At 48.5% G+C, this 16,724-nt stretch overlaps 1 protein-coding gene across 10 annotated transcripts in view; it reads right to left on the bottom strand.

The window, feature by feature from the left end:
• DIP2C (disco interacting protein 2 homolog C) overlaps positions 1 to 16,724 on the bottom strand; it is a 380,657-nt gene that overhangs the window by 187,740 nt on the left and 176,193 nt on the right. For 3 of the 10 annotated variants that reach the window (XM_021065077.2, XM_084980629.1, XM_084980631.1), the window contains exons 2-3: positions 2,972 to 3,043; positions 1,285 to 1,452 (exon numbers count right to left, since the gene is read on the bottom strand). In XM_021065077.2, the coding sequence (XP_020920736.1) occupies positions 1,285 to 1,452; positions 2,972 to 3,043 (240 nt within the window). Of the gene's footprint in view, positions 1 to 1,284; positions 1,453 to 1,956; positions 2,028 to 2,840; positions 3,044 to 16,724 lie in introns of all 10 variants that reach the window. The other 7 variants (XM_021065079.2, XM_084980636.1, XM_084980635.1 and 4 more) reach the window with 4 other exon arrangements.

Below are 16,724 nucleotides of genomic sequence, written 5' to 3'. Positions count from 1 at the left end.
TAAAAATAATGCAAAAAAAAAAAAAAAAGAAGTCAAGTTCATCAAGACACAAACCCTTTTAGGAGAGGGTCTGCGGGGTAAGGGCGACTGCAGAGGAAAACGGGATGTTCTCACGAACGGCCTCAGCCAAGAATCACGTCCAGGACTGAGCTGGCCAAAAAGAACCGTCTGATTTAGAGCCACGGGCTCTCCCTACGCTTCCTGGAGACGGTTTCACAGGCCGAGTGGTCATTCGCGCAGAGGCGGCGCTCAGAAACAAGGATCCGCGGTGAGAACTGCAGAGCTCCCTGGGCACCTGGCCTCCCGACCCCGGGGTCAGAGGTGACCCTGCCTTCCCGCTCCCAGTGGGCATGGTGCAGCCTGGGGGCGCCACGGGGCAGTACTCCCTGTCTCAAGGGCCAATGGGTGTTTGAGGCGTCCAGAAACTGGGACGGGGTCCCCACAGCTAATGCCCAACCCGGCCACCCGCCCGTCAGCCCTCCATTCTTCCCCACAAGGACATGCATCGCGTCTGTCAGCAAGCTGGCCTGGAGGAGAAAGCAGAGCTGCGGTGGGCAGCTGCGGTGGGCAGCTGAGACCCTGGGGACCAACTGCAACACGAAAGCTTACCTATTCTCTGGACGTGATTCGAAGCAGTGCCTCTCACTGCAGTAAGATCCTGAAGCTTCGAGATGGTTACTGTCTCACTGTCCTAAAAGGTATGCTGAACTCATTTCCAGAGCTTCTTATATTCGAAATACTGCTCACGAATTTTGACCTCTGAATGGAATCATTACCTCTAAGAATACACCCAATGATCAACTGGTACGATTTTTTCTATTTCACAACTCCAAAACCGCCCTTTGGAGACAAGAATCTGATGCGGCAACAGCTCCCACTCCCCGAGGTAGATCTCACCTAGGTCTCTGGTTGTGAGACAAAGGTTAGTGCAAGATCAACCATTTTAAGAAGAACTGTATAATTTGTCATGCATTCGTCTTTCTTAAGTTTGTATAAGCGGTGCTCCAACTGTGAAAATACTGTTGTAAAAACAGAGTATTACATTTCAACAGCAAACACTCAGAACTGGGCCCGGACTCGATGAGGCAGTAACGGTCTAGATGAGCTCTGTTCCCCGGGAAGCACGGCCTCCACCAGTCAAAGAGCTCAGACGGAGGACGGGGCTCAGCCTAGGCTCCCCCACAGCAAAGCCCTACAAGCCTGTTTTGGACGGCATTCGGTGGACTGTCCGTTCCACATGTGTCCCTGCCACGGGGTCTCTCTCCCTCGGTTAAGAGCGCTCACCGAAACGAAAGTAAAACAGTGGCCGGTTTCCTGCGGTGCTGGCTGCCCGCCCTCTGACCGCGGCGTCTCGGATGTCACACACCCCGATGTTGCCAGCCTGCAGCATTCTTCTCGGGGCTCCTTCACTGTGCTGCAGTCTACACCGGACCACGGCAGCTCCATTCGCTGCTGTAACAAGTTGGAAAAAAACTAATTAATTCAAACTTTAGTTTTTTTTAAATTTGTTACAGCGCCGAGCAGAGCTGCCGACCCCATGCAGAACAGCACAAAAAACACCAAAGGGACCACGCCACATACGGCCACCCTCAGCACCCAGCAATGCGGGTCAGCACATCCTTGGCACTGCTGCAGCTTCAGGGCCAGCTTCTGGGAAAGCACACAACTGCTTCTGTTCACTTTGTTGGTAAGGCACCGAAATTAAGATCTAGCAATGCCAGGGCCTACAGTCTCCCCACCGGCCTTCCTTCCTCAGGACCAGGAGGGGCCCCTGCAGGTGCCGTGAGGACGGCGCCGTCACAGCAGCTCTGCAGAGGCCGAGGGAAGGAGAGCGGGGAGACCACGTCTAGCCATCGGCCCACGTGCACTCTGAAGCCTCTCACACCCAGGGTCAGCAGGCTGGCACACGGATTCTCCGTCCACTCAGACAGCGCAGAGCTGCTTCCTCTTACACACCAGACAGCAGGAAAGCCCAGGCCATCAGCTAAGGCAGGCCCGCACAGCTGGTCCATCTTTATGTTCACTTTCTTAAGTGCCGAGAAAAGAAAGAAACCACACAAAGTCACACAAAGCTACAAACAGCAGCCTCAACACACAAGCTCAGGGTCCTGGCACGGGAGCCTCAGTGCTTGCACAACACCAGAAGTGAGTCAAGGCCCGGAGAGCGGAGGCCAGGCCTGCGCTGGGCTTGCACTGGGCCTGCACCTGCAGACGGGCAGGGCTGGACACTTGTCCCAGCAGCGAACACTGCCGAGTCCTTCTGCCTGGAGGATGTGGGTTAGATTCAGGCCTTTCCCAACACCCAGAAACTCGCAGGACAGCCTGCAGACTGGACTGAGCTTGTGTCAGAACACAGCAGCCCAGTGTCCTCTTCCCCCCTGAACGTACAGAACTGCTCAAGGGCAGAGCTTCTACAAACCTGCATACGTGAAAATGCTGGAATTAAACAGAATTTGCACTCGGGCGAGAATCAATCCATAATGTTGACAATCACATTTCAAAGGACAATCAACCTTTAGGGTTTCATGATCCCAGGGCAAGACGCTACATCTTTTTCTAGATGCCCGCCATCATGACGTCAGCAAAAATCTTGGATTAATTTCAACCATTACCAATCACTTTAACTCGCTAAGCCCAAAAGTCATGTTTAAATCATGAACACTCTCGCATTTTTTATGAGGATAGCATTTTAAAGTAATAAAACATATTACTGCCCTCTACGGATGAAACACCCACTAAATTTATTAGGCACATTTGTAGAAAAACCCTATGTGTCTTCTCAAGTCACAAAGCAGCCGGCAATCACACAAAGGAGTTGGATGTGGCTAGTGCCACCTCACCAGCGTGACCTGCGCACAGGCGGACGGAGGAGGGCGTCTAAGGAAGGACTTGTGCTCAGCTGCTGTCTCGCACATGTGTTGCTTTGAACTCAAAACTAGACACTTTATGCTGCTCATCAGGGTTTACGTACTCGGAGGCTGGGGCAGGTAGGCGCCAATCAATTTGGATCTCTTCTTTTCATATCCTTTTTGTGTGATGTCACCTGTAAGAGAAGGAAAGGAAAGTTCAGAACGCTTTCAAGAGCAGAGGTGATCACTCGACTAAGACAACACAGTGGTATCTGTGTGTGTCTTCTGTTTCCTTATAATTTAAGAAGAAAGCATTGGACATCATTCGCCTTGACTTTTCCCCTGCCTGCAAACAAAAACTCATTTTTTTGTGTGTGGTGCCCACGGCATACAGAAGTTCCCAGGCAAGGGATCTAAACCACGCCACAGCATGGACCCAAGCTGCTGCTGAGACAACACCAGATCCTTAACCCACTGTGCCACAAGAGAACTCCCAACACTTAAGTTACTATACTGTACTCATTTAAGTTACATAAAATCCTTTAGCGCGCCCTCGGCTGGCGGCAGGGCCCTGGACCCTGCTGGGAGAAGCACGCCCGCCAGCATGCTCCCAGGGCAGGGTGGAGCAAGCATGGCTCCAGTGGCTGCTGGTTTCCCACAACCACCCTGGCACCTATCCCACCCTGAGCTAAGCGACCTACCATGCAATGGGGGAAGGGCCCTGCAGCAAGACACAGAGCAGCTCAGACCCAAGCCGTGCCGAGGAGTGGGACGGCAGCCACCATTACTGGTGCTCACACATCAAACAGCCCTGACCTCTGTCCCTGGCCGGACTGCCAGAGCCCACCCCTCACGCAAACAGTCACCTCTTGCTTTGGCACTGCTGGAGTGAAGGTTCCAGCGCTGGGAGAGTGGACAACACACACTTAAAGGGAACAGAGTTGTCTCGAATCTGACCCTCGGGGCTTCTGCTCCAGCAACATGGGACCCAACCGATCCCCCACAGGGTGGTGACGGCCACTGGGCAGCGAGGAAGCCCCAGCCCATAGCTGGTTCCAGCCCCAGCCCCTCCATCTCCAGTCCCCTCTCCTACCAAGGTGAGAGCTGTCATCACACCCTGGAGAAAGACAAGACTTGTGCTCACAAAAAATAATGAAAAAGAAAATTAAAAATTTACCAAATAATTCAAGGCATTAGTAATTAGAATGCTAACTAACTTGAGAAGGGAACAGATGAACACAGTGACAATTTTAACAAGGGACTGGAAAATAGTAACAAACAAACAAACAAAGAACCAGGCAGAAGTGAAGAATACAATAAGTGAAATGAAAAACACACAAGGAATCAGATTAGGGGATACACGAGTACGCATGCGTGAGCCGGAAGCTAGAATAACGGAGATTACACAGTAAGAACAGTAAAAGGAAAATCTTTTAAAATGAGAACAGTTTTAGAGCTCTCTGGGACAATATCAAGCTTATTAACATTCACATTATAGTGGTTCCAGAAGGAGAAGAGAGAGAGGAGGGGTAAAAAAATATATATAGCTGATGAAATTATGGCTGAAAACTTTCTAAACCTAAAGAAGAAAGCAGATATCCAGGCTCAGGAAGCACAGGGGTCCCAAACAAGATGAACCCAAAGAGACCCCCACCAAGATGTATCGTAAGTAAAACGGGAGAAGTCAAAGAGGGGATTCTAGGAGTCACACGCAAGGGATCCCCCGCAAGGCTACGAGCTGATGTTCCTGCAGAAACCCTGCAGGCCAGAAGGCAGTGACGTGATATGTTCAACGTGCCGGAAGGGAGAAACCTGCAACCCTGGACTCCCACCCAGCAGCGTTATCATTCAGAACTGAAGGAGAGAGAAAGAACTTCTCAGACAAGCAAAACCTAAAAGAACTCAGCGATACCAAACCCACACTAAGAGAAACGTCAGAGTTCCCGCAGTGGCGCAGCAGAAATGAATCTGACTAGGAACCATGAGTTGCAGGTTCGATCCCTGGCCTTGCCCAGTGGGTTAAGGATCTGGTGTTGCTGTGGCTGTGGTGTAGGCCAGCAGCTACAGCTCCGACTGGACCCCTAGCCTGGGAACCTCCATATGCCGAGGGTGCGACCCTAAAATAAATAAAAAATAAAAATTAACTAATTTTTTAAAAAGAAATGTTAAAGGTTCAGCCCCCCTTTAACAAGGGCTGAGGATCAACCACTTAAATAAGCTAGTAAGAAGATGAAAAGACAAACTTCAAGTTTTAATAATTTTTTGGATGAGGAGTCCCCCTGGCAGCGCAGGTGGTTAAGGATCCAGGCTGTCACTGCTGTGGCTCGGGTTTGATCCCCGGCATAGGTATATGCCATGGACGTGGCCAAAAGAAATTCCCAGATCAACACTTGAGAGTGGGAAGGGTCCCTCCCACGAAGCCAACCTCAGAAGACATCCACTGTTCCCGCTCACTGTGAAGCCGGCCTTGCTCTGTCAGGACCTTGGCCTGAAGGAAAACAGGCCCTTTCCCATGAAGCCACAGCTCCTCTTCAAAGGGGAGAAGTTAACGTCGGCCTCACAGGCTGTTAGCTCAGGTTCCTGACCCACAGACTCGGAAAGGCTGGCTGGGCGGCGGAGTCAGTACCTCCACGCAGGTGTTCTGGCTCAGCTCTGCTGCTGACCATGCTGCTGGGCAGGCAGCCCAGAGAGCCTCTGCATACGAACAACTCAGAAAGCCCTCGTTGCCACCATCTCTCAAAACCCAGACGAGGAATGGGAGACACTATTCACTGAATGACTTCCACACCCCACGAATTTTATCTAAATCACGGGTTGGCAAACTGCAAATCCAGTCTGCAGGCTGTTTGAGGAAATAAAGCCTTACTGGCACACAGCCATGCTCCCTCCTAAGGATCAGCCTGCAGAGCCAGAATCCTATCGGTCCTAAATTATTTCAACCCTTATAACAACTGACTTTATAGGTGGGAAATCGAGGCACAGATGGTATTTATGTTTCTCAACCAGGGCTCCAGGTCTAAGAAGGAAAACCATCTCTGGACAAGCGAAGTCCAAACCTTTTCACATGGCAGCCACCCCTGGAGCCTCCACTCTGTGAGCAGCACTCTCGCCCCCTCGTGTCCTGCCCAGCTCTGGCCTCCTCAGTGACGCCCTCACACCCACTGTCTGCGCTCATCCCCCTCGACCCTGGCCTGTCTCACTGATACCCCAGCCTTGGGCTCTGGCCACACAGAATTCTGCACAAGTCTGGCGAGGCCTCAGATAGCTGCTTACAGTTTCTTTTTGTAACAGGTATGGGTGGCTTCTCTTCAAAGCCGGGCCCTGACAGCCTCATGGGTCAGTGTCCTACAGAACCGAGGGTGATCCCTCTGTCTTACAGGCCAGGACTATGTGCTGATGGAATTAGTCACAAACGAGCAGCAGACACCAACTTACAGACTGACTTCTAATAAGTGACTGAACAGAAACTGCATTCATAATCAGGGCATATGCCTAGGGATTATTTCACTGTTTAGTGGCCAAGGGAGGAAAGGGCAGAGGGGAAATCAATGATTATTCCATTATTAATATTTTGACACACCAGCCTGGCTCACGTGCTACCCAAAGGACCCAGTGTCGGCAGCAGGGGCCCGGTTCCTCGGGACTCCAAGCAGCAGGGCTAAAATGCCCCTCCTGCGTTTTTTTTCCATGCAGTAAGTCCAGTTATTTTAAACTATGGCGCTACGTTAGCATCTGGTAGACAGAGATCCAACAGAGCATCTATGTCAAACTCACTGCAAATGTACATAAGCAAGGGGCTCTTAGGTTCTGAAGCAACCAATGAGGATTCAGGGAAACCACAATACTAGAAATAAAAGGTTAGATAAACTGAAAGGATCAATGGCTGATGGACGGAAGGAAGATGGAGGAAAGATGGTTAGGACAGACTGAAGCTGGCCGGCTTTACACACAACCCCGTCCACCCAGAGAGCCTCGTTGGTTCTGTCCGAGGCTGATTCACAGTCAAAGTGTGGTGTCACCACGGAAACACACAGGGCTTCTCCTCCACTTCACTTGAGTCAGTTCAGGCTAAAGGATCAGTCAGCTCTCCCTCCCTCCACAGGTCCCTCTGTAATGAGCACACAGTCTTCAGGGTAAGGCTTTGTAAACTCAAGGCGGAAAGGCTGTGAGAGAGAGGGACTCTGCTCCACGTCGCATTTCTGGGCAAGATTTTATTACACCTATCCGAATACAAAGACTATTCCAGGGCTTCCGGGTTTCAACCTGGAAACTGAAAGAGCACCACCAGGGAAACAAGCAGCTCGGGCTCCCCACTTGAAAAGGAGGAGGTAACTGCCACTGTTAAGGGACCCAGACCCCAGGATCCCCTGCTTAGAACGTCCTGGATGAAATTTCAAAGAGCATTATTTTCTGTGCTTTGATACTTGTGATTCCCATTTAACTCTCTTTTCCTCTTAGGAATAAGAGTGTGTGAGAGAAAAGTAAACACAGCAATTGTCTGTAACATCAGTGAAGAGAAAATGAAAGCAGTTTTTTGAAATAATTTCCACTTTACCAAAAATATTATTTACAGTATTATCCTTGGACAATAGAAGTTCCTAAAGACTTAGAATGTCAACAATACAAATTACAGTTCTCCTGTTCTATTACAAAGAAAAGAGAGATTGAAAGACAAGTCATTCATCTGACCTGAAAATGCAATTCAAGTGAAGCCCTAAGTATGGCTGCATCTCACTGAGACAGAGAGCCTTCCCTCCCTCCACCCCGGGAAGACGTCTTCCTCTTACTGAGACTGGAAAATCCAGAGTTTCCAGGCAAACCCTGAGGCTTAAAAAAGTGAAGGACATGCAAGTGGAGAGGGGAGACCATCCCGGTCTCATCCCAGCAAACTCGGATCCCACCACGGGAATCTGCAAAGAGCCCTGGGGGCGTCGGGTCAGAGTAGGAAAGCCGTGGTCATAAGGGCCTCCAGGAGAGGAGCAAGTGCCCCAGAGCCACCTCCACAGCTGAGTCGGTGCCAAAGAAACACAGCAGCCTAACAGGGACGCTTTCCATTCTTGGTGTCAGGAGTTTATTTTATTATTTAATGTTGGAACCAATGCTTTATATAACAAGGCGATCATTTCCATGTTTGGAATTTTACGGCTGTCAGGAACCTTCAGAAAGCCTCTTGCCTGAGCCGATGGCTTTATAAGGCTTAGACAGCACCCTTGACGCCTCCCTCCAGCCCAGCTGCTCGAGGCGTGTTTGTCATCTCTCTGTGAAGCTTTTCCTTGCTGCAGAAAGAGGCTGTGCTGCCCTGGCAAGAATCCATCTGTCCAGGGGAGCAGAAGCAGGCAGACAGGGGACCTCTCCTGGCCCTGAAGGCAAACTTGGCGCCCACACATCAGCTACCTTCTCTGGGTCTCATCTTTCTCAGTAATAAAGTACTGGTAGTAACACCTATTACCTTCCACTGTCGTTGAAAAGACTGAATACGTGAAATGTCGCAGAAGGCATGAGTAGGTAAGGAGACGCGGTTTTAAAATCCAGCAGGAACTCAGATTTCCGTCACACAGGCAAACCTGGGAGGGACACGAAGAGGCTCGCAGGCGCTGCCCCTTGCTGCAGAGCCTCCGAGTGGAGTGGAGAGATTCCTTGGTGCTCAGGGAGCAGACCACTCGGTTTTCTCCCAAAGTTCATCCTTCACAAACACACACACAGCAATTATGCAGATTAGACAACTCCGCTTCGCGGAGACCAGATGCCCAAACTTCCTCTGACGGTCCCATGCTGAGAGACGTCCACCACGACTGTCCTCCAGGACATGGGGTACGGAAGGCAGGGACACGCGGGAGGCAGAGGTGGATCTTCTTGAGGCAACCATCATGCACTGGGAGGTGGACTCGCAAAACCTAAGTGCCACGTCATTGGTTATTTTGGAATGGGCCGGGAGAGGGAAGACATCTGTAAAGAATTTTAAAAACACTTCCAATATGCCACTACCCAGCTGATTTATCTGCTAGCAGGGCTCTCTGTGGTGACAAAGGTCTCGTCCCTACTGCTCTTCCGGCCTGTGATCACGTCTTGCTTCACTGAGGTCAGGCCAAGGAATATGACATGTACGAAGTGCTGTGTCCTAGAAAGGGGTCTTGGTCTGAACATGAGACAGTCAACTGAAGGCCAATGCGGGGAGCATTTCCCCTGCACTTCTCTCCCCCGAACTTTGGGGGATCCTGACCTTGCTGACAGCCAGCCACCCAGGGCCATGCAAGCCTCGCCAGTCCTTCCTGCCTGCCCCGGCCACTCCCACTGCCCCAGGAGAGCAGAATGGGCCCAGGCCGGGCACCCGCCTCGGAAGAGCAATCCAGACACAGTCGTCCTTGCTTCCGCGGGTCCTCAGGCAGCCCCTCATCAGGCTTGTTAGGACAGCATTTTCTGGTACATTTCATCTGCCTGAGATTCCACTTCTACCCATTTCTTCTCAGCCAAACAAAATTCTTCAAGGAGGAAACCAGCTCACCTTCCCACATCTTCCCCTGAATATTTACTCTTCCATTAGCACCTTCAACACCTCAGTGACCACACTCCACCCCAAGGACAGCGGAAGCCAAGAAAACTTCCCCTGTACCACTGAGTTAAGGAAACTGGGGGAATTTGTTGAATCCTATCAGCTAATAATTAACAAAAAAAGTTTTAAACTCTGTCAATGCTTACTTATGAAGTTTCTCTGTACTGTATGGTTTACTAGCAGACTGATACTTCTTACCAGTGTTCCTCTGGTTTGCAAAGACTGTTGCCTGTATGGAGAACAACTTCTCACTTTCACGGCCGCCACCAGTTCTGGACAATTTTCTCCTCTAAGCAAGCAGGCCTCCTCAACACTCTAGATTCTTCTGAATGGACTGAGAATGGTATGTTCCATGGAAACGGCACTGTCTGATCCCCTTGACAGCAGCCCTGACAGATTCAACACACATCACTGCTGACTGGTGGCTGGCACTGGCACTGGCACCAGGGACCCAGGTAGCCACATCTATCATCTATGTCCCTTTTTGAGCGGTTGAGCTTCTCCAAAGCACACCTGGGATTCAGGTTTCATTCATCAAATTGTTCATGTCATCATCCCACAGAGTCATAATTACCCCTCAAACTTCCTAATAACCCAAGTGACCTAATAAGCCTGAGACACCACAGGTGGAGGGGGTCTGAGTGGATGGACCCCAGCTCCCACTCAGATGGGTTCCTGAGGCAAAGAGCATCGCTGAGGGTAAGTTTAGACCCTGACAATAAACTGGGGACCCCCTGAGCAAGCACAGACCACCTACTAATCCTTATAGGAATTGGGGCCCAGTCCAGCCCTTTATGGCAAATCCGCATGCTGGGGGCACCCTAGCAGACACAGTCACTTCTTCTTACAAGCCGCCCCCATGGGTCAGCGGTCAGAGGTGGGCTCACACTCTGCTCCCTGCCGCTTGCCTTGCCTGTCCCACCAGCAGGGCCCTGGGCAGCTTTAGGAAGCCTGAGACGCTGGCCAGCACCCAGTCTGTCACAGACACGGCGACATAGCCTGGTTTCCTCTCTACCACGGCCCTCTGCTTCTTCTACCAGAGGGGACAAAATGCCACGTCAAAGGGGCACTCTGTCCTTCTGGAAATCCAGGATTTGAACAGCACACTGCTGCTGTCCAACACTGAATGACACCTGAAATGGCTAAAAGATCAGCTTTCATTCCGCCCTTACTAAATAAGCTTCATGCTCATTCCTAAGCTTGACCTCAAAATTCCCAAACATCATGGAAGTGACCCTTTCATTTTCTCATCCATTTCTTCCTTCATTCCTTCCTTCATTCATCCAGAAGATTCTTCTTAATACCCACTATGTGCCAGAAACACAGCCCCTACCACTAAACATTGGCTGAATGAAAGATTAAGGAACAGTTATATTCTTACCTTTAAAACATGCTTAAGGGTAGACATAAAGTGGTGCCTAAACTAATGATTCCAGTGACTTTCTTAAGAAACAAATCATCAGGAGTTCCCTGGTGGCCTGATGGTTAAGCATCCGCTGCCGTCACTGCTGTGGCGTAGGTTTGATCCCTGACCAGAAACATCTGCATGCTGTGGGTGTGGCCAAAAAAACCTCAAACAAATCACCCCTTCTGGGCAAGTAATGGGAATAAAATGGAGACAAAGATTTTAGGAGAAAGATAAAAATGACTGAATATCATCTCCCCCTTACAGGTTTCAAGATGCAGAATATGCTAGGATTTTTATATCATTTTACCTTCAAATTATACATATATATTTAGATATTTACACACACATACACTTAAAAATCCTGCCTTCTAAAATAATGCTTCTGTCTTGAAAAGGCTTGCAGTTGAACAGTTAAAAGAGTTGTTTTTGTTTTTTCCCCTGAGGCAGGAGGGAAGGGAAACTAACATACCAGAAGACATGAGTACATGTACAGCAGGCTAGTTATTCCAAGTTGATACAATGATGACCTCTTTTTGAGAGACCAATGAGCTGAAGGAATTCCTCTAGCAAACACTCTGAGGCCTCCCTGCACAAAACCACTTTCAAGGTCAAAATTACTTTGAACTACTGGGAATAAAACATCTGGACAATCCTGGTACATAAAGTGTGTGATAAAATTTTGATGAATCCACTACCTAATTAAATGACAATAACAATGACAGTACAGTCTAATTTTTAACTTAGGGGAATACTATGCTTTCTAAATATTTTGTCCAACTTTGCTCAAGTGGAAATTGTTAATAATACATTTTATTCCAAAGTAATAATAAAGCATAATGCATACAATCCTCTACCCACTGACTGCAGTGGCTCAGGTTGCTGCAGAGGTGCAGGTTTGATCCTCAGCCCAGCAGAGAGGGTTAAAGGATCTGGTGTTGCCTGCAGTGTAAGGTGCAGCTGTGGCTCAGATTTAATCCCTGGCCAGAAATTTCCATATGCTGCAAGTGCAGCCATAAAAAATACAAAATAAATAATTAAAAAAAAAACATCAAAAAAGAAAATTCAGTCAAACCAAAAGCCTACATAGAAAATCCCAAAGAATCTATGAAATTAACTCCTAGATCTAATAACTGACTTTATCAAAGTTACAACATACAAAGCCAAACCATATTGACATATACTAGCAATGGATATTTAGAACCAAAAATTTAAAGCCTGTCTTATTTACAGTAGCTACATAAAAAAAAATAGGTTTAAATCTAACAAAACATGCAAAAACATGTATAGGATCTGTAGGGTCACATAAGATTTGCATGCTGAAAACTACAAAATGCTGATGAAAGAAATCAAATAAGAATCCGTATGAATTAAGAGACATGCCACGTATATGGAACAAAGAACTCAACATAATAAAGATGTCCATTCTCCCCAAATTAATGTATAGATTTAACAGAATTCCAATTAAAATCTTTTTTTTTTCTTTTTTTGCTATTTCTTGGGCCGCTCCTGCGGCATATGGAGGTTCCCAGGCTAGGGGTTGAATCGGAGCTGTAGCCACTGGCCTACGCCAGAGCCACAGCAACGCGGGATCCGAGCCGCGTCTGCGACCTACACCACAGCTCAGGGCAACGCCGGATCGTTAACCCACTGAGCAAGGGCAGGGACCAGACCCGCAACCTCATGGTTCCTAGCCGGATTCGTTAACCACTGCGCCACCACAGGAACTCCCCAATTAAAATCTTAATGGGATTCTCTGTAAACATAGACAAACTAATTATAAAAGTCATATGAAAGTCAAAGGAACTACGATGGCAAAATCTTTGATAAAGGAGAATAAAGTTGCAAGAATCACCCTGCATGACGTTAGGATTTATCAAAAAGTGAGACTAATCACAACGAGGCGGTACTGGCGAAGGTACAGATGAGGAGAGTCCAGAAATAACCTCCACAAATATGGCTGTTTGGACAGTGGTGCAAAATGAATTAGAAAAAGGACAGCCTTTTCACTATGGTGCTGGAATAACTGGACATCTACATAAGGGGAAAAAAACCCTATACACACAAACAAAAAAACCCACCTTCCACCTAACCCTCACATTGTCTATAAAAATTATCTCAAGAGGGATGACTGATCTCCATGCAAAACATAAAACTAAAACCTTTTAGAAGAAAACAAAGGGAGAAACCCTCATGAACATGGGGTAGACCAAAACTTCTTCGACATGACTCTAAAAGCATGATCTGTAAAAGAAAAAAATAAAGTGGACTTCATAAAATTCTAAAGCTTACTCTGAAAAAGGTACTCAAGAAAACGGAAACTAACTTAGTGGCTGGGAGAAAATATCTAACAAGTAACATCCTCATTAAAAAATTGCCAAAGACTCAGACACTTCAACAAAGTGGATGGACCGCTTGCAAACAACACAATAAAATTCACAGAACTGGACACCAGAAAGAGAGACCATTTCACTATATGTTAAGTTTTTGTTTTTGTTTGTGTGTGTGTGTTTGTCTTTTTAGGGCTACAACTGCGGCATATGGAGGTTCCCAGCCTAGGGGCCCGCCTACACCACAGCCATAGCAACTCGGGATCCAAGCTGCATCTTCAACCTACACCACAGCTCACAGCAACGCCAAATCCTTAACCCACTGAGCGAGGCCAGGGATCAAACCCACATCCTCATGGATACAAGTTGGGTCTGTTACTGCTGAGCCACATGGGAACTCCACTATATGTTAGTTTTTAAAACAAAAATAAATCTGCACTACTACTAGGGAGAAAGGGAGCTTGCATCACAGGCTCCAAGGCACCTATTTTACAAGTTATTGGAAAGTTATGGAAGGACCACTTGCCCTGAGTGCCACCTGACTAACCAGGAGGAGACAGTGCCTGGGGTGAGCGACTGGGTTTATGCACGAGACAAAAAAAAAAAAAAAAAAAAAAAAATCAACTGACCTGGCTTTTAACCTGCTGCTAACCGGAAAATTGTTATATCTGACAGACCTATACACAGAAAATTAGGCAGTATTTTTAATGTAAGTTTTAATTCCTTTCAAGAAGAATCTGTTTTCTTCCCCCCATGGTTTTCATAAAGATTCTCTTCACTCCACTGCTTCTTCCAGTCACAGAAGCCATGAAAGACCCTGTCGAAACCACTGCTGGGACTTTCGATTGCCCAATATTCTGATTTTGACTCCAACTCGAAAGGTACATTCCCTTCATGATAATTTCACCCAAGAATTTGACCCAGCCTCTCAGAGTGAAAAAGTCAACTCCTTTTCATTTGTGGGTAACAGGTAAAGTTCATTTAGCTCTAAGAACCGGGAGACAACTACAGAGCAAGACGTCACCCTTCATCTTGTGGTGTCCACAGGTGCCCTCACCCGCAAGCCTTCAACTTGGGGGTGAAGGCAGTGCCTCCCCGTGCAGAGCTACAAAGAGCAACAGAGAATATCCACCCCCAAGGCCCCAAATGTGTGTCACTGTCAAATCGCCACTAGGCAGAAATCTGTCCAAATGCTCTGTGGAAAACAAAGGCCACCTCACGTATCCACAGGAAGAAAGCAACCTGAGGAGGAGGCGCGCTCCACCCCAGGCGGAGTGCACATGCCTCTAGGTCAGAGCCGCCTCCCAGTGCCTCGACCGAGGAGGGCGGAGTCGAGAGTCAAAGACACAGGGCAGCCTCTGGAAGCCACTGAGCAACCCCAGGCATGACCTGCTTGGAAGTTCTGACGTGAAAGTACGGTGTGGGTTCTTGCCTCAGTTGCCACAATTTCACCACCAGGATGCATGTTAGGACCAAATGAGTAAAAGATGAATAAGAATAGGATCCTAAAGTCACAGGATGCCAATTCAGAGGGAAACTCTCCAGAAAACTCTCTGATCCAAATTATGGAGTTCTGGCATGGCTCAGTGGTAATACACCTGACTAGTATCCATGAGGGCACCGGTTCGATCCCTGGTGTCACTCAATGGCTTAAGGATCTGGCATTGCTGTGAGCTGTGGTGTAGGCCACAGACATGGCTCGGATCCTGTGTGGCTGTGGCTGTGGCATAGGCTGGCAGCTGCAGCTCTAATATGACCCCTAGCCTGGGAACTTCCATGTACCACAAGTGCAGCCTTAAAAAGACAAAAAATAAAATAAATTATGGATAATGGAGTGATTTTTTTCCCCTGGTATTCTGTTATCTCCCTTTGCAGCTAAATAACTCAATATAACTTTCTTTTTAAAAAGAGAAATCATAAGGACCAACAAAAAGTGACAGCCAACCTAGTTCCTTTCAGCTTCATACTAAAAATAGGAAACAAACAAAAATGACGAAAATAGCATACCTTACATTGGCAATATCCCCTATTTCGAAAGGGTGAGTGAGTGGCAGAAACCCTCACTGTCCCCAACAGAACCTAGTCTAAAGTAAACTGAGGAAGAGAATGGGTGGACTCTCTAAAGTTCTGTCTCAACACCTGGAGCCAGTCCACGTACTTCTTGGGGCGCACAGGTGAATGACTGCGGCTGGGGGGAGCGCATTCGTTCAGCCATTCCTTCAGCAAAACGGAATGAGAGTGGCCGTGAGAGCCTGCGCAGGAAGCAGGGTCTAGCGAGAGGTGCACACATGCTGATGCAGGAACAGCCCGGCGAGCTCGCTGGACCCGTGTCCGTCCTGGAAGAGGAAGTCACACTGAACAGGGGACTGGGGATGCAGTTAGGGGGTGTTTGTGGAGCAACTCCATTTCCAAACTTTTAAGGGAAACCACAGTCGGCACCTCACAAATAAGGAGTTAGTAAGGTGCCATCAATTCCTTCGACTCCCCCTGAAAAATAAATCTGGAACATGTAGGGAGTTTTGGCGACACTGCTGAGGGAAGAGAGGGGGAAATCGGGGCGGGGGGGCTGCTTCTGCCCCGGCTGCGGCAGCCCCCTCAGGGCGCAGACCGTCGCCCTTCCGCACCTCTCCCCGTGCCCCGAGCGCCCACGCTTATCTGCAGGGCATCCCCAGCCAAGAAAACACATGGCAAGCATCCCTTTCGGTGCACAGCTCATGCCTTCGCAGGTGACACCAGCCTGCCTGAGAAGCCAGGCCTTGTCGGGCCCTCTGCCCATCCCCCACACCGCAGTCAAAACGGCAAGAGCAGCAAGGACCAGCGCACGACAGTGGGTGTGCGGTGGGCCCACGGGCGAGCGTCCTCACAGAGCCGCCAGCACGCACACACACGTCGATGCCCTTCCCACGGGTTACTTGTGGAAGATGCATTTACACACATTCCTAAAGCGAGTTCCAGGTCCTGACTCACTGGGACACAAGAGGAGACAGAGTCACTGGCGAATTCCAGCTGGTGGCCAAACCGACTTTTCCCCGAGGGCAGGATTCGGCGCTGAGCTGACACGACAGAAAGGATGCGAGATTTGGAGAAGGCAGACCAGTTCAGCGAGGCGCAAAGAAACCCCAACACAAGCGTTTTCCTGCCTCCTTCTGTGGGCACAGAAGAGTCTGAAAAAGTTTTCTGCCAAAATTAAAAGAAATTTAAAGCCCTGGGGAGGATAAGAGTGTGCCTGTCTGTGTGTTAAATCAAAAGGTGATTCATCTTTGGACGATGTGTATTTATCAGTGTCTTGGCATTTCTCAGGAAAAGACAGCTAGTGAAGGCAGTAACCATTTTTTAAATCCTCTCTTGAAACGTATCACAAACTCAGTCTCTGAGTACTACTTAAAAACTCATTTCTCAAGATATTGAAGTTCAAAAAGAAGTTCAAGAAGAACAAGTGACACTAAGTCCTTGATGACATGTGAGATGCATCCAAGAGCCTGCCTTACTGGCAAGAAAACCAAGGCCCAGAAAGGGCACGAGTGGGCGTTTCATTCCCTGATGTGCTCCCAGAAGCAGCACCCTGTACGCACGAGCAAGGGAACGGACGC

Source organism: Sus scrofa, chromosome 10, assembly GCF_054392235.1.
Source record: "Sus scrofa isolate SSC_HxYL_T2T_F1_AM1 chromosome 10, Sscrofa_HxYL_maternal_Yorkshire_Landrace_v2.0, whole genome shotgun sequence".
Lineage (NCBI taxonomy): Eukaryota > Metazoa > Chordata > Mammalia > Artiodactyla > Suidae > Sus > Sus scrofa.
The sequence above is the reverse complement of the archived record's forward strand: the minus strand, read 5'-3'. Positions and strand labels throughout refer to the sequence as shown.